The 19,396-nt window shown below is 40.6% G+C and overlaps 1 protein-coding gene across 1 annotated transcript in view; it reads left to right on the top strand.

The window, feature by feature from the left end:
* The window catches only part of LAMC1 (laminin subunit gamma 1), a gene marked incomplete in the record, with an annotated part of 2,174,645 nt that overhangs the window by 1,251,509 nt on the left and 903,740 nt on the right, over positions 1-19,396 (top strand). Inside the window, 1 exon segment of the mRNA XM_044085382.1 lies at positions 10,481-10,598. Coding sequence (XP_043941317.1) covers positions 10,481-10,598 — 118 coding nt within the window.

Here is a 19,396-nt window from a genome sequence, read left to right as displayed (position 1 = left end):
CACCAAAACTGATAAAAAATGAAAAAAATCCAACCACGTAGATAAGACATTGATAAATTTATTATTCACAACCAAAAGATTAAGCGCTTTTGCTAAATCTATATAGCATCATCAGAGTCACTTTGGTTTCAAATCCTTAGTGTTTAAAAAGAAGCAGCATCCAATCATTTCACACAATTAATTAATTAATTACATAATTTCCTATTAATTAAGACCACTTCATCAACTCTTATTTTAAAACCATATGTTATACTGTTTTTGTAATATAAATGCCCTATATGTATGTATATATATATATATATATATATATATATATATATATATATATATATATATATATATATATATATATATATATATATATATATATATGCCTCCCCAATTCTATTTTATTATATTACTGTTTTATTACACTTGCCCTTTGTTTTAACAATGGTTTCAAAGAAATGTTGTCATTCAACCCTGGTAAATTTTGAGCATTTAAACGCATTTGCCATTTCATTTCTTTTACTTCTACTTCATTTTCTATATCCCCTCCCCTCCCATCTATAAAGAAAATAAACTTTTTAAAATTAATACATTTTTTACTATGAATAAATAAAGCATTACATTTATTTTCTTTTCTAATTGTTCTTTGATGTTCAGCTATTCTATCTTTTAGTCTCCGGTTTGTCTTACCGACATAAAATGCTTCACATGATACCCAGGTTGCTACATAAACTAGTTTTGATGTATTGCAATTGCATTTTCCTGGACATGGAATGGTTGTTCCGTAAGAATTTATTACCACATATGGTCCATCATTTATATATCTACAGGTTCCACATTTTGTCATTTTAGAAATATTTTTTGCTCTATTTTCTTTTAGATCCAACCATTCTTTTATATTTTTCCCCCTTTTATATGTTATCTTTGGTTTTGCTCCTAATAGGGCTTTTGTTTCCCCTTCTAGGCAAGTAACCCACTTCTCAGTCAATACTCTAACCAATACGGGTGTCACCAAATTATAACAAAACCATCACATCTGTTTTCTTTTCATCTGGTTTAGTTAATTTTTCATTTCTAAAATGACAAAATGTGGAACCTGTAGATATTGTAGATATATAATGATGGACCATATGTGGTAATAAATTCTTACAGAACAACCATTCCATGTCCAGGAAAATGCAATTGCAATACATCAAAACTAGTTTATGTGGCAACCTGTGTATCATGTGAAGCATTTCGGTAAGACAAACCGGAGACTAAAAGATAGAATAGCTGAATATCAAAGAGCAATTAGAAAAAAAAAGAAAAGAAATTTAATGCTTTATTTATTCATAGTAAAAAATGTATTAATTTAAAAAAGTTTATTTTCTTTATAATAGAGTTTTTATAGATGGGAGGGGACGGGATATAGAAAATGAAGTAGAAGTAAAAGAAATAAAATGGCAGATGCGTTTAAATGCTCAAAATTTACCAGGGTTGAATGACAACATTTCTTTGAAACCATTGTTAAAACAAAGGGCAAGTGTAATAAAGTAGTAATATAATAAAATAGAATTGGGGAGGCATATATAGATACATATAGGGCATTTATATTAAAAAAACAGTATAACATATGGTTTTAAAATAAGAGTTGATGAAGTGGTCTTAATTAATAGGAAATTATGTAATTAATTAATGAATTAATTGTGTGAAATGATTGGATGCTGCTTCTTTTTAAACACTAAGGATTTGAAACCACAGTGACTCTGATGATGCTATATAGATTTAGCGAAAGCGCTGTCTTTTGGTTGTGAATAATAAATTTATCAACGTCTTATCTACGTGGTTGGATTTTTTTATTTTTATTTTTTATCAGATTTCAAATATTGGTCATCTATACTTAGAAGGTTGCTAGAATAACAGTTTTTGCAATGGAATACATTTTATAAAGGATATGAAGTCTAAAAATAGTGACTGCTGAAGTCCTCAGCGATTTTTCTGAAAATCACAAGTTTTATGAGGAGCAGAACAAAAATATGAGGCAAATATCTTTCATATTCTTCAGGAATTCTGGACAAAGTCAAAAATAACATCAAGAAAATATGCCTAAAATCGGTGACAATGTTAAATATTACAGTAATTCACTTATAAAGTTAATGAGCAACAGGTTTTGCATGAATATGGACTTTCTGAATGATAGGAAGTATGAAACTCTTCTTATGTCTAGCATTGTTTACATACTGTAACCATCGGTGCCTTACAAAAAAAAATAAAAAAATAAAAATTAAGATGGCTTGAGCAAAAATCTGAGGTAAAATCAGGGACATTCTGCTTATTCTGGGACTAGCTAAGTTTGGAAGTGTGATAAGGTGCTGTCTCTTTGTGCAGGGAAAGGCTGCCAATGGGCATTTAAAGTATGCAGAGTATGCATCCCCTGTACTGCATATTAATGAAAAGACTTGAGAGGAAAGAATAAGTGTTCATATACCCTCACTAGTATTTCCTTACATTCGGGTGACAAATTCCATTCATATTTATAGGGCTGCACTTGTTTGAACAGACTCTGTTACTTGAATACTTTTGGTGACATTTGAATGAGGTTTTTTTTTTTTAAGTCTTTAAATGATTTCAGATTATAGAGCAGGGTGCACTGCATTTCATTAGTGCCTATGGGCCCCCTTGAAGCTATGGGCTTTGGTTGATAGCACTTTTAATTCCTGTTATAATCTGCCATTGAAAACCCAAAATGGAAGTGCGCACAATTCTGACAAACAAATCTGTTGTGGTTACAAAATAAAACTTAACATAAACCATAAAATGTAAAGTGAAGGGAGCTCTCCACCCCTGTATCCCTATGTGGAGAGAAGGCATTGGCCCCTCCACAACTCGAGAGTCTACATTTTCATTCTGTTTAGCTGTACATAATTTAATTTAAAGAAATATTGAAACTGAGTATTTTTGTGGGTGAGGGTATTTTATTTCCTCTCTTTTAATCTATGACAAACTAATTTTTTTCAGAGAAGTCTGCTAAGTCACAAAATTGTGTTGCTTTTGCATTTGGTTCATAGGTGAGTATGAGACTGTCTGCTTTCGTTGGCTATTTTAAGACTAGCCACTTTCCTTTTCAAAGGTGAGAATCAAACCCTGTACCCTGTGTCCTTTTCAAAGGTGAATCAAACCCTGTGTCTCTAAGGTAAGCACCTTAACCGAATGCTGGTGGAGTCTGAACTGTAGAAAATATTACCTTTATTCTCACAGCAGAGTAAAATAATTTGGGAGTTAAAGAGAAACTGCAACAAAAGTGAATCCTATCTAGTGGTTGTTGCTAGTCCAGTCAAAGTGATACAAGCACAGAATGCTAGAGGTCTTGGGTTCAAATCCCAAGTGAGAGCTAACATTTTTATGATTCTGTCAATGCCAAAGCAGAACACTTTTTTTGCATTTGTTTAAGTTTGTATGTGTTTGTAATTTGATCTTAATCACCATGCTAGGGATTTTCTACCTGAAAGGAAAAAGCTGTTAAGGGAAAACTCAACAGCTCTCTGTTCAGAGGTTCTTGTAAATGCAGTAGTGGCAGTGACACCAACTTGGGATGCTTCATATCTTCAGTATGACTCCCAAATGAAAGCTCTCATACTTCTATGATTCTAACAGTGCCTAAGCAGAAAACATTCTTTGTATTTGTGTGTTTGTAATTTGACTGTGTAATATCAGGTGATATTTATTTATTTATTTTATTTTACATTTGTTGACCGGGATAGTCCGACTGGATGCATGTCCATTTTCAGCGGAGGCCCGGGGAGAAAAGCTCCAAGGGTAAGCAGATACAGCATTACATAATACCAGCATTACATATTACAAATAGACTAACATATAGATATCAACAGAATGAAAGACTGTAATGTCTTTTAACTATTGCAGTGCTTTGACAGGAGACCAGCAATCCCTGCTGATAACTGGGAATCCATACTGAAACATTAGAGGGGGAAACCAAGTGGTATTGTAGATGTATTGTGTTGAAATCCTGTGTACCTCCCGTGGTGGTGGTGTGGGGGGGGGGGGTAAAATTGATACAAGGATGCAGTAGTGAGATGCTCTGGTGTGCTTAATTGAAAGCATGATGTTGCAAGCTGCAGTCTTAGTAACTCTACTGGTAGCACATTTGCCATTGGTGTAGATGCCTGTGGATACTGACACTGCAGTGTATAGGATAAGGGGGGTGCTGCATCACTGAATGTGCCAACCTTCAAATGAGAGGTTAAACTAAGACTCCATCTGCCTGAATTGGTGGTAGCGCTGTATGTAAAAGATGCCACAGCACCAATTGAAAAGAGTAGAAGTTATTTATTTTATTATATATTTGCATTTGTTTTCCAGGATAGTTCACTGGGCCTAGGAGTGCCCATTTTCAGTGGAGGCCTGGGGAGAAAAGCTCCACATATTACATATACATTGATGAGATAAAGTTGCATAAAGACTGTTAACAGATGCAAGTTATTAGTAAGCAACATTATGCAAAAATACAAAAATAACAATGATTTGCATCGAGGTACAATATATACATGTTGATATGCAGTTATAATTAGGGTTTCTTTTCTTTAAGTTTCATTTTGTAGCTGAGGATGCATAAAACTGAGAGGGAGAAAAGTTAATTTAAGTGAAGATTGATATTATAAAGTGTTAAAGTTGTTAGAAGAAGTTTCTAGCTTCATGTACTGCTAGAAGAATTATTTGACCATGTACAGAGTCATAGTTTGGAGAGGAATTCTTGCAGAGACTTCTTGAAAATGGTGTGGTTAGAAGTTCTCTAGAGCCCTGGCCAGATTTCACCTAGTCAACATGTATACCACCTCAGATGTACTCTGAAAGGAGGCTGTTGACTTAGTGGGTTAACCCAGTCATCAAAGTGTAAATAAATTAAATAAAATAAGTAACATTTTTAGTGCATGTACTCTGCATAAGGCTGCCCTTCACAGTGAGTCAAGAGAGAATGCAGCATAGCATACCCCTACCTGCCATCCTACATAGGCTTTATTCACATGTAAGAAGGCAGCTGGCCTTTGTTCATGACACTAAATTATTTGATAATGTGCCTTCACAGCACGACGTCATGAAAAAATGTCACAAAGTACATGAGCTTGTATCAATCCTGAGTTACTCTACAGCCTTATAGTTGCAATGGTGGGACAGCGAATGGTATGTAAATTTTAGAGAACACATTGACTTGTTTAGGTAAGTGAAACGGTAGATGCAGAGAGGAAAAAAGAGCTGCTTGGAAGACATACAAACTTAAAATACATTTTGAAACATACTGGGCTATAACTAAAAATAATGTCTTGCCCTCAGGCGCCAGTAACTCTGCACTTCTTTTTGTACACAAGTGTGTGGGTGGGAATGCTTTTCCTCTGTGACTGCCAGACAGATATGAGCCTTGCTGCTTTGAAAAGAATTTGCAGAGTACTTTGAAAGTGATACATCCATTCAGGAACTTTGGTGGCTGTAAATTTTTATTGTTGTGTGTTGTGTACATAATATGCCTTGAACCAGACCTGCTGTAAAGAAGCCCTAGCCCCAGTGGAGCTGTTCAAAAAAAAATCTGTAAATGATTGAAATCCATGGAAACTGAAGTGTTTTGGTATGTTAATAGCTTATAAGTCATGTATGTCTATGAAAAAAAAATACTGCTTAGTCTGCCTGCATTTTACTGACTCGTAGCATTCTTTCCTCTTCTTTGTAACGTTGTATCCACATAATTAAACCTGCGCAGTATTCCATGCTGCTGTGTCCTGGAATGTCAGACTTAGAACTCAGCCACCATTTTTCATATGCATCCTGTTTTTTAGACTGTTGGTTCTCGAAAATTTTCGCTTGCTTTCAGAAGGAAAGTATAGTGATGCAACAGTTTGTGTTGCTGACTGCAAGTGGTTGGTTCTCTGGTCCAGTCCATGGTTAAGGAGCCAAGATTGCATGTCCTTTCTGTGCCAGTGTGAGTTTCCACTTGTGCATCTGTTTTCTGCCATTATCCTAAAGTCGTACTGATAATCAGATCGCCAGTAGGTGTGTATGTTTGTACATCCTTTGATGAACTGGTTTCCTGCCTTATGCCTTTTGCTTGCTGGGATATGCTTTGTTTCTCCTACAACCCTGAATAGGATAAAGATGGTGTTGCAGAAGCCAGCTTAATGATGCAGAAGAATAAAGCCCAGTTTGTGAGCCAGATAACCTGGGATCAACTAATGACCAAAATGCTGGTGAAGAGCCAGCTAGGAAGAGTGGAAGTGGGTTCCCCATCTTGGGTTTAGGGAGATAACCTAAATCTGCCATGCTATCAACTGTGGAAGGAGGAGTGGTATGGTGCACTAAGGTAGAAGTGCAGGATTGAGCAGAATGGCATGGTGCACTAAGATAGGAGTGGAGGGTTGAGCAATGTGCCTGGAATTATCAAGCATACTGCTTTGGAACTGGGTTGTCTGCTTGCATGCATCTAGGTCCTGACATTGCAGTCACTAGCCCAGTGGTACCCATGGGTGTTAGAATTGGTACAGAATCCTCCAGGCAAGCATTTAAGATGGTGCTACACATAGAGATAATTTGCCTTCTCCCTGGTCAGTTAAAGTAACTAAATGTGGGGTTGCTACCACCACCACCTGAAATGGCCTTTTTCTGGAAGAATAATCCTGACACTTTGACTTGAGGAATAAGGGGCTCCTTGGGGGTACAATCAACTGGACTGTTTTGGGGTAGAAAAAGTGTGCATCATTGAATGAATGCATTTCTTTTAACTGCTGGTCATTTCTGCCTCGCTTCTTCTCTTCTTTTTTTCTGTCATGATTTGTGTGCATGTATGTATACTTGAATTTTTGTGTAGATCTTTGCTGTTTGTCATGTTCCTTAATGTGTTTTTCATGTGTGCTATGTTACCTGTACAGTCTTCTGCATTCGCCCTTCTCCTCACCTTTTGTCATGGCTTGAACCACAGCTTTTCATTGTAATGTTTAGCGTCTCAAGAAAACTAATCAGCACTGTGATAAAGTTGTGTAACATTAGCAGTTTGGTCTTTTTTTGTGTGATATCTTTCTTATGCTGATTCATGTCATCTTTTCTTGGTGAGCCACTATTATTCACTTAATTGGTTTTCCCTGATTAAACTCATTTTGTCTCCTTGTTTTCTAATGCAAAGAAAGTGTAATGCAGTGTGATGCAGTCTCTTGAGTTACATCTTTTAAGCGGTAATAATGGAAGCATTAATGGCAGATAAAGGGCTACATGATTGTGCAGTTTACCAGCTTCTCTACTTTTTAGGTAAATGTAAGCTGCATATTCTAATTAACAAATCACTACTTTCCTGCACTTCTGCTAACAGTTGCATTATGCTTATCCGTTGTAGTTTTTGAATTCTATTAGTATGTCTGAATTTGGTAGGGAATCTAGTATTCAAATTACATTTCTTCACCATGGTTTATGAAAAAAAATTCAGCTCATCTCAGCTTTTTTCATCAAACTTTAACATGAAGCAATTTACAAAATAAATTAAATTCAAAAAAAGTGAAAATTGTTAGGAAAGTCAGTTTAAATATGTGTGTTTGTGTATGCATATGTAAATAATAATATGAATCTACTTTCAAATATCAAAAGACCACAGTCCCGAACGTTATTTTCGCAACACGAAAATAATGATGCTTAAAATCTCAAACCACAGACTTTTTCCCAGCTCAAGTAAACACTTGCCCAGAACTACGCAGTACACACCGTACCATCCTAGGTAGGGGTCAATGCCCCTCACACCCCCCTAACTATATGTACCAACTCCTGGCTCATGCTACAGTGGGGAAGAGGGCATATTTTGGGTCTATGTCAGCATATCGAATGCTGAAAATGCCAAATGCAATTTAATCAAACTGAAATGCTCGAAATCTCAAAACAGCAAACTGACGAACATCGATTTTTTTTCCCAGGGAAAGAAATCTGTGTTCCGTGCAAAAAAAAAAATGTCAATACTTTAAACACTGACAGAAGTGGGGGGCTTACTTAAATATACCAACACGGAGACCGCACCACAGTGGAGGAAATAGCAAACTCCAATGACGGCCCACCGATTTCATTCCCTGGGAAAGAAATTGATGTTCCGTCAGTTTGCTCTTCTGAGATTTCGAACATTTCAGTTCGATTAAATTAAATTTGGCGTTTTCAACATTCAAAATGCTGATAGGAACCCCATATTTTCCCATGATGGGCAAGTGTTTACTTGCCATGAGAAAAAGTCCGTGGTCTGGGATTTTAAGTTTCTTTATTTTTATCTCGCGAAAATAACATTCGGGATTGTGGTCGTTTGATATTTGAAAGGGGATCCATATATATATATATATATATATATATATATATATATATATATATATATATACACACACACACACACACACACACACACATATACATGTAAATACGTGTAAATGTGTGGTATAGTGACTGAATCCTTTTCTCTTGGGCATAGAGATTTGAGGCTTGTTTGCTCATGCTTTACTGTGTACCATAATTTAATTGATCTCTCCATTTGTATCATTAGCTTTCACCTTGGATACTGTGCGCATATGTAGTTCACCAGGTTTTGATAACTAGAGTTCTGTATACTAGTTTCTGTGACATGCTTGAGTCACATCCCTTCAAATGTTTCAGGATGTAAGCTTAGTTGTCAAGGTTATGTATGTGCATCGATCTTATACGTTGTGTAATTGTTACTTTATTTAGCCAGTGTACACACTAAAAGTGGATTAAAACAAATCCCTTCAAAAAATCCCTTCACAGTAGCTGAAGTTTGCATTTATTTCTGTATACTTTTTTGTTCACTGTCTTTGAATTTCAAATCAGGGAGTTAGAGGAGTCATCCAAGCTGTGTGTGGGTGTTCATGCCAGTTAACCCTGGTGGGGAGGGAAAGCAGTTTGGTGCACTGCATGTTGACTTTTACTAGAGACTCTGAGACGCAGCAGGCAACATTAACAGGCATAGATGTACATACATGTGTGCACACACATGCTGTGTCCAGCAGTACTACTTGTAGCAGAGGCCTGTGCTTTTGTAGGAATGCACCCGTATCAAGTCACCATCACTGTAGATGTGACTTCCAGGGGAGGTAAGTTTAAGCAAAAAGTCCTTTATGGCTGCCTGGCAATGGCCTCATCTTTTCTACAGCTCTCACCTGCCCTGGTTATGACTTCCTCTCCTCTTGGGTTGTATACAGAGGAAGGTGCAGCTAGGCAGATTTCTTGTGGAATCCATGGTCCTCTGTTATGGATGTTGGAGGGTGCAATATCCCAAAGTGATAGGGGAATGAATAGATGACTGATCGACAGAAGTGAACTGATGTGGTTGGAAGGCATGAGCGTGAAAACAAGACTTAAAAAAAAAAATGGAAAACATGTTATGAAAAGTGCATTTCACTGACTAAATACCATTAATTCCTCTACTGAGCAGTTAGTGTAAGTTGCAAGTTTTTTTTTTGTTTGTTTTTTTTTTTTGCCCTCACTGCCTGCCAACAGTCAGACAATATCTTGGCCTATCATCTCATTCATTCACTTCCCTGATTGAGAACTGACTAACAGGGGTTGTCACCCAGGCAGCCTTCATGGTGGTTCAAAATTTTTCCGTTTTCTCCCCGCCCCTAACATAATGTACGTACTTAGTGAGGAGCTGGAGAAGGGGATGTGCTCATGGTTGAGGGAGTGTGTTCCCTCACTTTTGTAAGTATTGTTCCTTCCAGGTAGCTTTGCTGTTCCTCAGGCAATGTGAGTAGTGGTCTCTCTGGTCTCCACCAGGAAGGTCTTATTGTCTTTTTTTCCTCTGGATGTATGCAGATCCCATCTTCTCCCTATAGAGGCCCTGACCACACCCTCTTCACCACCCCAGCTCCTCCAGTTCCAGGAATGCTAATTGTACACCAGGTTATAATCAGGGTTTCATCTCTCTGTGCCATGAACCAAGCTTATTGTTAGCTGTAAGTTAACACACATAGCTGTGTTTTAAATAGTTATATGGAACTATTTTTTCAGACTTCCTTCTGAAAATGGGCACTTTCCAATACTGGCTAACGTAATCAAACAAAATGTAATAAATCCACCATTCCCCCCTGTTAGCATGTTTTTATCTTGGGGAGGACATATTAAATTCTTATTCTTTTTCTCTACAAGACTGGTTTGTACCTTTGCGTTTTTAATACTGCTTGCAGCATGATTCCTACTGTGTTGTGTTTATGATCTGTAAGCAAGATGCATCCTGTAGTCCTGGATTTGATCCCACAATTTAACTTACATATTATAGAACGTTGAGCTAGTTACATTCAGATGAATGATGTAAAATGACCCTCTGAAACCAGTCAGGTGTACCATGTGAGTTTTTCTGTGTAATTAATACTTAACTTCTTTACATAGTGTTTGAAGAATTGCCACTGTTCCCAGTGTTTTTCCATTGTCCATCTCTTCCTTTAGTCATTATTTTTTCCTCTCATTTCTAACATGGCAGGCTCTTTAAGTACCCAGTGTGACCGGAATGGACGCTGCAGTTGCAAGCCTGGTGTGATGGGAGAAAAGTGTGACCGCTGTCAGCCTGGCTATCATTCACTTACTGAGGCTGGGTGCAGGTAAAATGGAAAGATTTCTGTTGGATTTTTATTTGACAAGTCATTTTCATTCTTACAGTTATGCAGCTGTAAAAATATTATGCATTTCTAATGTACTATGTGTGGAATATATATATATATATATATATATATATATATATAATGTACATACATAAACGTGTTTATTTTGATATAGTTACATGTATTTATTCAGGTGTCATGTTAAGCACTTAAAATGCTTTTTGCTTAAAGTAGAGTGGTAGTGAACAACTTCCGTCTCCCCCTTTCCAGACATTTGTATTAATTTCTCCCTGTCTTGTAGCAACTTGTCTTAACCCCTTATTGTCTTTTTGTGTCTTACTAATGTAATCTAGGACGTACATTATCGGTGATTGCTATTTGCTTACTGTGCTGTGTCTAACATCAATAATTTATCTCTTGAGGAAAGGCTTCTCTTAGCCTGAAACCTCAAGAAACTGTAAAACCTGTGCAGGTCAAGTGAAATGTATCATGTCATCTGTGTGCTTCAGTGACTAGCAGCGTACTTCATTCTTTCTGACAGCTGGACTCAAGTCAGTGATAGGTGCTTCTGTCCTCCTCTGAGCCCTGTTAAGTGGACTGTCGGAACCTGGAGTACTTTACTTTTGAGAAAGAGAAGGGCACCATGATCTCCTCTCCATACTGGGTGATACCTCTTTTGAAGAAATCTTCAGATTTATGAACTCCACCAAAAACTAGCTTGTGGTCACCATTCCCCCTCCAAAAACACCTATGTAAATACATAAAGAAGAAGAACAAGGAGAAGATTTTGGTCATCCCTCCCACAGAGTCCAAATGCTATCTAAATATTTTAGTTTAACATGAGTGCTTTTGTTTTGCCTTCCAAAAAAAAACAGATGCCCTCTGCATGCTCCTTGCTGAACGAGGGAGTGAGATCATAAAACAGATTCCTTTGTAGTTTTTTCAGTCCAGTGTAGTAGTCAAATACCATGCCCTCTTGCTACCATTCATAGAAGTTAAAGCACTGCACAGTCTAACAAGGCTGTGCCCTCTTTATGTATTTTTTATTTTATTTTGTGTATTAACCAAGTAAGTCCACTGAACAAAAGTGTTTCTTTTCGGGGAGACCCAAGAGCACTATCTAGTTGCTTAGAGTTGCATAATAGGCAGGTAAAGGTGGAAGGGTTCAAACCCTGTATCTTGAAATGTCCTTCTATTCATATGCTGCAGTATCCATTACATGAGGGAGTCCACCTCCAGCTGACTCGTATGTGTGGCTGTTTTACCAAAGATAAATGCTACTGTGAAGGTATGTGCGACGACCTGCATCACCCAGCGTACGTTGGCCATAAACAGACGTGCTTGAGTTCAGCTGTCAGCTTATTAACTGCTCAGAGCTTTAATCTTCTATGCTAATTGCCGTACTACTTTGATGTCATGGGACTTTGAGCCCTCAACTGTTGATCTTGCCTGTTCAATTTACTTTTCTATTTTAGTAGATCAGATGCTAGAAAAGCATTGTAATCCTTCTTGTGTCTGGAAACAAGGGAAAGCTGGTTTAAGACCCTATTATTGACTTTCAAGTAGGTTGCCATATGACTCGACAGATTTGATGGTGTGGTTAGATAATTAATGGCATGGAAAGAAAATGTAGCAGAAGTGCACACTTTCTTTCTGTACCTGTCCATATCTGTACTGTCTACACTGGGCAAAACATTAGTAGAGGGAAGAAGCTTAGCTGCTTTGTCAGCCTGAGCAGATGTCACAGCTGGATCCAAAGAAAGATTTTTATACAAAAATTTGAGAGTAGCTGGTGCCTTATGGGGCTGGTGGTTGTGTCTGAAGGCTCAGGCCATCTATCAATAAATGTCCTGTAAGGCTTCAAGCACAGGAGGAGTAGCTGATGGTTTGTGGACTTCCATATTCAGCAAGTTATAATATCTGTTTTGCACCTCTCAAACATGTTTTGTTCCATCATCTTTAAAATAGTGTCCACAAAGGACAGTTTCTATAAGGGGAATCAGGGGAAATAGTGTATTCATCCTTTGACTCTGATCCTTTTGGAGAATGGATTTGACAGGGATAATCAATAGATTTCAGCTTTGAACCTGAGTCATCTTCTTTTGAAGAAGTGTGCCCTTAAACTCTTGAGAGGGGAAGTAGTAGTTGGGGAGGAAAAGAAAGGAAGTTTTAAAGACATAAGAGCTTTAAATAGCTCTTGGAAAAAATCATATCACTTGTTCTGTGGGTCAACTTGGAAAGAAGTAACAGAAGGAGAGGTGCACTTAGTTTATTTCTTACTCCTTTTTGGGGCATCAGCAGCAACTAAGCAAAGAGGCTCTGTCCGCTGGCATACCTCAGTGAGGGTATCACAAAAGAAGATACTGCCAGCCCAGCTGTCTGGAATTCTGTAAATAATTATATGTCATTTGTAAATATCAACATGATTCATATGCTTGTGTTACAAATGTATTAGAACTGTATGGCATACAAGATGGTGTGTACAGACGTGTGCTGAAGAGGTAATTTAAAAAGTACTGAGATCCGAAAAAAGGAAGCCAATCTGGTGGTCCCCTGCCATAATCAAACTATACAACAGAAGGAAGAAACTGTTGCAGAAAAGAGGAAAATCCCAGGATGCAAAAAACTCCCTTACCAGGCTCAGTAAGAAGCCGAGATCTCTTATAAAATCCTCCAAAGCTAGTTATGAAAATAGAATTGCCAAAGATTCCAAGGACAACCACAAGGCATTCTGTAGTTATTTCAAGAATCTAAATGGCAATGCTCAGATCTGCCCTGAGCTGCAACAGAATGGCATTAAATATACTGATCCCAAGGATATTGCCAATATCCTGGCAGATTGATTCAGTGCCAACTTCACCCCCCTCTCACCCCCTAAAGGGCCCTTCTCAATACCAAAAGATTGCCAAATTCTAGTAATCATGGCCACACAGGTAAAAAACGCACTCTCCAAAGCTAAGAATACAGCATCCATGGGACCAGATGACATCCTGAGCTGCTTACTACATGAACTACAAAAGGAACTGGCACCTCACCTATGTGTCATGTTTAATCATAACTTCACCTCAGGCTTTGTGCCCAGTGAGTGGTGCACAACTACATTTATCCCACTCCACAAGGGGGGATCCACCTTGGATCCCGGGAACTATCATCCCATCAGTCTGATGAGCCTGATCTGAAAAGCCATGGAACGCATTATCATGGAACTTATAAACAAAGACATTGGCACCCTTCAAACACTGGACCTCACCCAGTTTGGTTTCATGAAGGGCCGATCTTGTCTTCTCAACATGATTGACTTCTTCGAATCAGTCACCAGATCTGTGGACGAGGGTAAGATGGTCCACACATCATATCTGGACCTCCCCAAGGCCTTCGACACCATCCCCCCACTCTGGAATCATAGATAAACTTACTAAGCTGGGCATTAATCCCTACGTGACTGGATGGGTTGCCAACTGGCTTACTGATAGAACCCACACTGTAAAAGTAGCCGACTCCAAATCCAGCTCCAGACAAGTGAAGTACCTCAGGGCTCAGTCCTGGGACCGCTGTTGTGTGGCATCTACTTCTCTGAAGTATAGGCCAACACTAGGGGACTCTAGCTAACTAAGTTCGCAGATGACTGAAAACTGGGAGCCATTACTGAATCCCCAAATGATGTGGATATTTTACAAAAGGGCCTTATAGAAACAGATGCTTGGTGCCACTGCCATGGACTCAAGCTCAATGCCAGGAAAAGTATAGTTATTTTCCATGCAGATAGGGTCTCTCTGAAAACCAACCCCTCCTTTATGCCTAAGGTGGTTTCTAGCCTGACTCTTAATCAGTCCATACACCTTTCTACCTTCTTTCTTAATCCTCGAAATAGAAGTGAAAGGATCTTACAATCTCTTGATGTGCATAGACAGCTCAGGTTTTACCTGGGCAGGACTAAAGACCTTCAGAAGTCAGCTCAGCTATTGGTCAGCTTTGCCCCTGGAGCCCAGGGCAAGGCTATTTCTAAGCAAACCATTTCTAAGTGGATTGCTCATTGTATTACTTTTTGTTATTCCTTTCATGGCAAGGTTCCTCCTTAAGGGGTTAGGACCCACTCAACTAGGGCAGCTTCCACTTCTGCAGCCTTTTTAAGGGGTGTCCCTACTAAAGATATTTTGGAGGCTGCCACATGGTCTTCTGTTCACACTTTCACAAAGCATTATAATTTGCCTTTGTTTTCAAAAGCCAGGGCAGGGTTTACCACTGCTGTTCTGCAGGGCATTATCTCCAATCTTTGATTCTGTTGGTTCCTCCTCCCTGTTTTCTGGGCTTTGCTAATCAACCCATTGGTTAGGACTGCAACAGTGAAACACGATGAACATAGTACAGTTGTGTACACTTACCATAAATGTAGATGTTCGAGTGCATTCACTGTTGAAGTCCTGATTTCCCTCCCTCCTTCCCCCTTTTCTCTTTTCCTAAGGTACAGGCTAAGTTTGGTTTAAGCCTTGTTTTCTGGGGGTTTCTGACTTTTATGGCAAGAAAGACTGAGGAAGTGACTTCGGTTGCCTCCTTTTGTATCAGACACCCTGACGTCCTTTACAGCTGACAGCCGATGTCATTTTTACTGCCGATCGTGTGCTACCGGGAGCTGGATAACCCATTGGTTAGGACTGCAACAGTGAATACACTCGAACATCTACATTTATGGTAAGTGTACACAACTGTACTTTTCACAGGTGGATGCTAAATTCTGCTTGCTTTCAACAGCAGGGATTTTACCTGGGAGAGCGTCAGATGACAAGAAATTATGTCATTCTGTAAGCTATCCCAGCAGTAATATTTGAGATATTCATTTGGAAAGTTTCTGAGAGATAGTATTCTGTATTTTGTCTTTGACCTGACAGCATCAAGATCCAGTCACCATCTTCCTTTCTTGCTCTGTAAGTAAGTTAATTAAGGTATAGTAAATATCCTTCTATTCCAGTGTGGCAGTATTCTACATGTGGGTTTTACCCTTCATCCTTTCACGTATGTCCAGCCAGTATTCCAATGTTTATCAGTCCCTCAGAGTGCGTCGGGCATCTGATGTGGCAACAGGAATGTGGGCCATTAAAGTGACATCCGTACGCACCAACACTCAGAACTTTTCAGCCACCAGTCATACGCCAGGTGTTCCTGCTACCCGCAGATGTCGGTTTTGAAAAAATCAGATAAGTACCCCATTGGGGAACCTTTCAGTCCTTCTTTATTTTAATTATAAGTCTGTTCATGTCGTCCAGAAGGGGCAAGTGTAAGTGTGGCTGGCAGATTCCCCACAAGGACACTCACGATCAGTGCCTTTTTTGTCTGAACAAACAACACAACCACGAGTCCTGCCCTGTCTGTCAAGTGTGTGTCTCTAAGACCCTTAGGTTCATAGATTAGTACTAAGCTAACTGCCCTTGCGAGCCATTTTAAGCCTAGCCAATTATCCCTTGTGAGATTCAAACCCTGCACCTTGTGTTTGTAAGGCAAACACCTTAACCATTAGGCCACCCTCCCAACCCCTCGTTGCCGATTGCAGGCTCTAAACCTTTATCTTGAGAGCCAGCGGTTAAAGGACCTTGCGTTAGGGATGGAAGGTGCTTCTGATGCCCCAGTAGAACTGCCAAAGAAGAGACCCTAGTCCATGCAGCCTACCTCTTCCGCTGTGCCTCTAGCAACCATACCTCAGCCTGTGGCCGACGTCAGCCTGGCAGAGGAATCGGCTTCCGCCATACAAGGTAAAGTGGGTACCTATGAGGAAGCCGCACAATCTTGAGTGGGACAGCACATCCATAGAGACACTACAGGTATTTGCTCAAAATGCTGGGGGGAATCCGATTTCTCAGTGGGCCCATTGGATTCCACCAATTTCATCCACCCTTCTGACCCAAGGCCGTCTCCTGCCTGGACGCCAGCTAGGCCTCTAAAGAAAAAACAAAAGACAAAACATCTTTCTCCACTGCCTGAAACATGCCCGATTGGCAAGCCTTCACCTAGAGTCTCTTCAATGCTTTTATGGCCCTACACCTGACTTCGGTAGGAAGAACTACCATTGTCGCTACGCTCCTGAACCCTAGGCCCTCTGACCTCGGACACTACCAGGAGAGATGAAGGGGAACTTTCAGACTCCTCCTCAGAGGACTCCCTCTCCTACACTTCTCAGATCTCCTCTGCACTGGGCTATGGCTCCCCTGAAGAAGAGTTAATTGACCCTGACTCCCCAGCAGAGGATTTAACCTTCAGAGAGACTATTAGTAAACTGAAAGACCACTTCAAGTGGGAATCCAGTGTCATGACTGAAGTACAGAAGAGGTTCTTTGACCTCAAACAGATGGACACACACTTCCAGCCCTTCAGCTGTGCCTCCTTTTCTGACAGCCTTTCTGGAAGCCTTTTCTGCAGCATCCCTCAACCCTGCCTCACAGCCTCCAGCCCTCACGCAGGGCTGATAGACTGTACAAAGTTCCAGAAACAGAGAAGTTTCTGATAAAATGTCCCCCAGCTGACCCTGCCACTATCTCCATCTCCACTGATAGGGCTACCAAACGGTTAACCACTACTACTATTCTCCCAGCTGACAAGGACAGCAAGACAGTGGAGCATCTGGGCAAGAAGATTTACACTTATGTCACTCTGGCCTTCAGGGCCATCAAGCCATCAACTACCAAACTCACATGGCCAAATATTCCTTAGCCCTGCTGGAAAAAGCCTTCAGGGACTTGGCCGGCATCCCAGATTGTGCAGCCAAAGCCTACCTATCCTCCCTCCTAGCCCTCACCTCTCAGGTGAACAGACACTCCATAAGGTGTAGTTTTGATGCAGCTGATGCCTCAGCTAGGTCAGCTGCATCAGCTTCTGCCTTAAGGAGATATTCTTGGCTACGCCTTCAGCCTCTCCCTGATGATTTCAGGGCTAAACTGACTAATGCTGCCTTAGATCATTCCGCCTTATTTGGCTGTAAGGTAACTGACCTCTTCAAGTTTCTACAACAAAAAGGCAAGGAAATGCAGAACCTAAAACACCTGCTAGTCTCACCCCTTCCTAAGTTCCACAGGAAATACCCTGCCAAGACTCAATTCATAAGAAAACAGTCTTGACCTATGGCTCCCACTAGGACCAGGAGACGACCTAGAAACCAGCCTCCTCTGGCTAGAGCTTCTCCAGCACCCAGCCAGAGGCCTCCCTTTCAAGACAGGGCAGGTAGTGTCTTACTACCTGCCAGTCTTACCACCCCCTACCCCTGTCTGCCCACCTCTCTCACTGTCTTCCTGGGTGGTCCCGCATCACCTCAGACAAATGGGTCCTTTCCATCATTCAGAACAGCTACTTCATGTCCTGGATCTCCCCTCCTGTATGAAAAGGCATTCTTCAGCCACCCACTAGTCTGCTCCACCTGTTGCAATCTGTATTGCCAGCACTGCTGACCCAAGGCACCATAGAACCAGTCCCTCTGGAAGGAAAAGGAAGAGGTATTTACTCAAGAATTTTTCTGGTACCAAGGGAGGAAGGACCGTGGAGACCTATACTAGATCTCTCTCTTCTCAACTCTTTCCTAAAGATCCCCACTTTCAGGATGCTCACTCTCCCCAACCTCGTCCCCCTGCTCCTGCCCCAAGGGTTCTTGGCAACCCTAGACATAAAGGATGCTTATTTGCACATCCAATAAAGCCCACATTCAGGAAATCACTGAGATTTTTAGTGGGTTCATCCCACTTTCAATTTTCTGCCTTGCCCTTTTGGCTTTCCACTGCACCCAGGGTCTTCACAAAATGTCTGGATCCAGTCGTCATCTAATGCAGGACACAGAAAATCCAAATTTCCCCTACTTGGATGATCTGCTAATTCAGGCAGACAATCGGAAGACCTTAACTCTTCATACTCTGTTTCGTCTGACCCTATTGCAGTTTCTAGGATTACAGATAAATTATCAAAACTCTCACCTGGAGCCCACTCAGGACATTGCCTTCCTGGGGTGCAGGATTCACACAGACCTCATGAAAGCCCTTCCAGCCACCAGATAAGGTAGTTTCCTTCAAAGACCACTTGCGCTGCATCCTCCAAGCATCAGAACTGACATCCAGACAACTTTTGAGACTCCTGGGTTACATGGCAGCCACCATTCCCATGCTCTCCATAGTAAGACTGCACACGAGGAAGCTACAGTGGTACCTTCAGTCAGTCTGGACCCAACATTCTCACCCACTGGAATTCATTGTAACCCTCCTATCTTGTTTGAAACAAGAAATTCAATGGTGGCTGGGACAAGTGGTCAGCAACCCTGGACTGCCTCTCCAGCCACCCCCACCCATACAGATCATGCATACAAATGCTTCAGGTCTGGGTTGGGGAGCCACATTGGGCCAAAGACATGTGCAAGGTATGTGGCCAATCTGACACTCTGTAAAGCACATCAATGTCAGAGAGATGAAGGCTATCCTCCTAGCTCTACAAACTTCACCTCCTTACAGGCCCATTAAAGATTTTCATGGACAATACCACTGTCCTGTGGTATCTCAACAAACGGGGAGGGACCAAGTCCTACCTACTTTGCAGACTAGCTTTACTTGTATGGAAGCTAGCCTCCTCACAGGGGATTACCTTGCAGGCAGTTTACATCCCCTCCCTCCACAACATCCAGGCAGACTGTCTCAGCAGAACCATCACAAATTGCCACGAATGGATGCTTCTCAGTGAGGTCTTTCTGGAACTGGCCCACAGGTGGGGTACACCTGAAATGGACCTGTTTGCCTCCTCCATCAATAGGCAACAACCTGGCTTTTGCACCAGGACAC

The sequence above is a fragment of the Protopterus annectens genome, chromosome 10.part0 (genome assembly GCF_019279795.1).
Source record: "Protopterus annectens isolate FY-2018-M chromosome 10.part0, PAN1.0, whole genome shotgun sequence".
Lineage (NCBI taxonomy): Eukaryota > Metazoa > Chordata > Ceratodontiformes > Protopteridae > Protopterus > Protopterus annectens.
The sequence above is the reverse complement of the archived record's forward strand: the minus strand, read 5'-3'. Positions and strand labels throughout refer to the sequence as shown.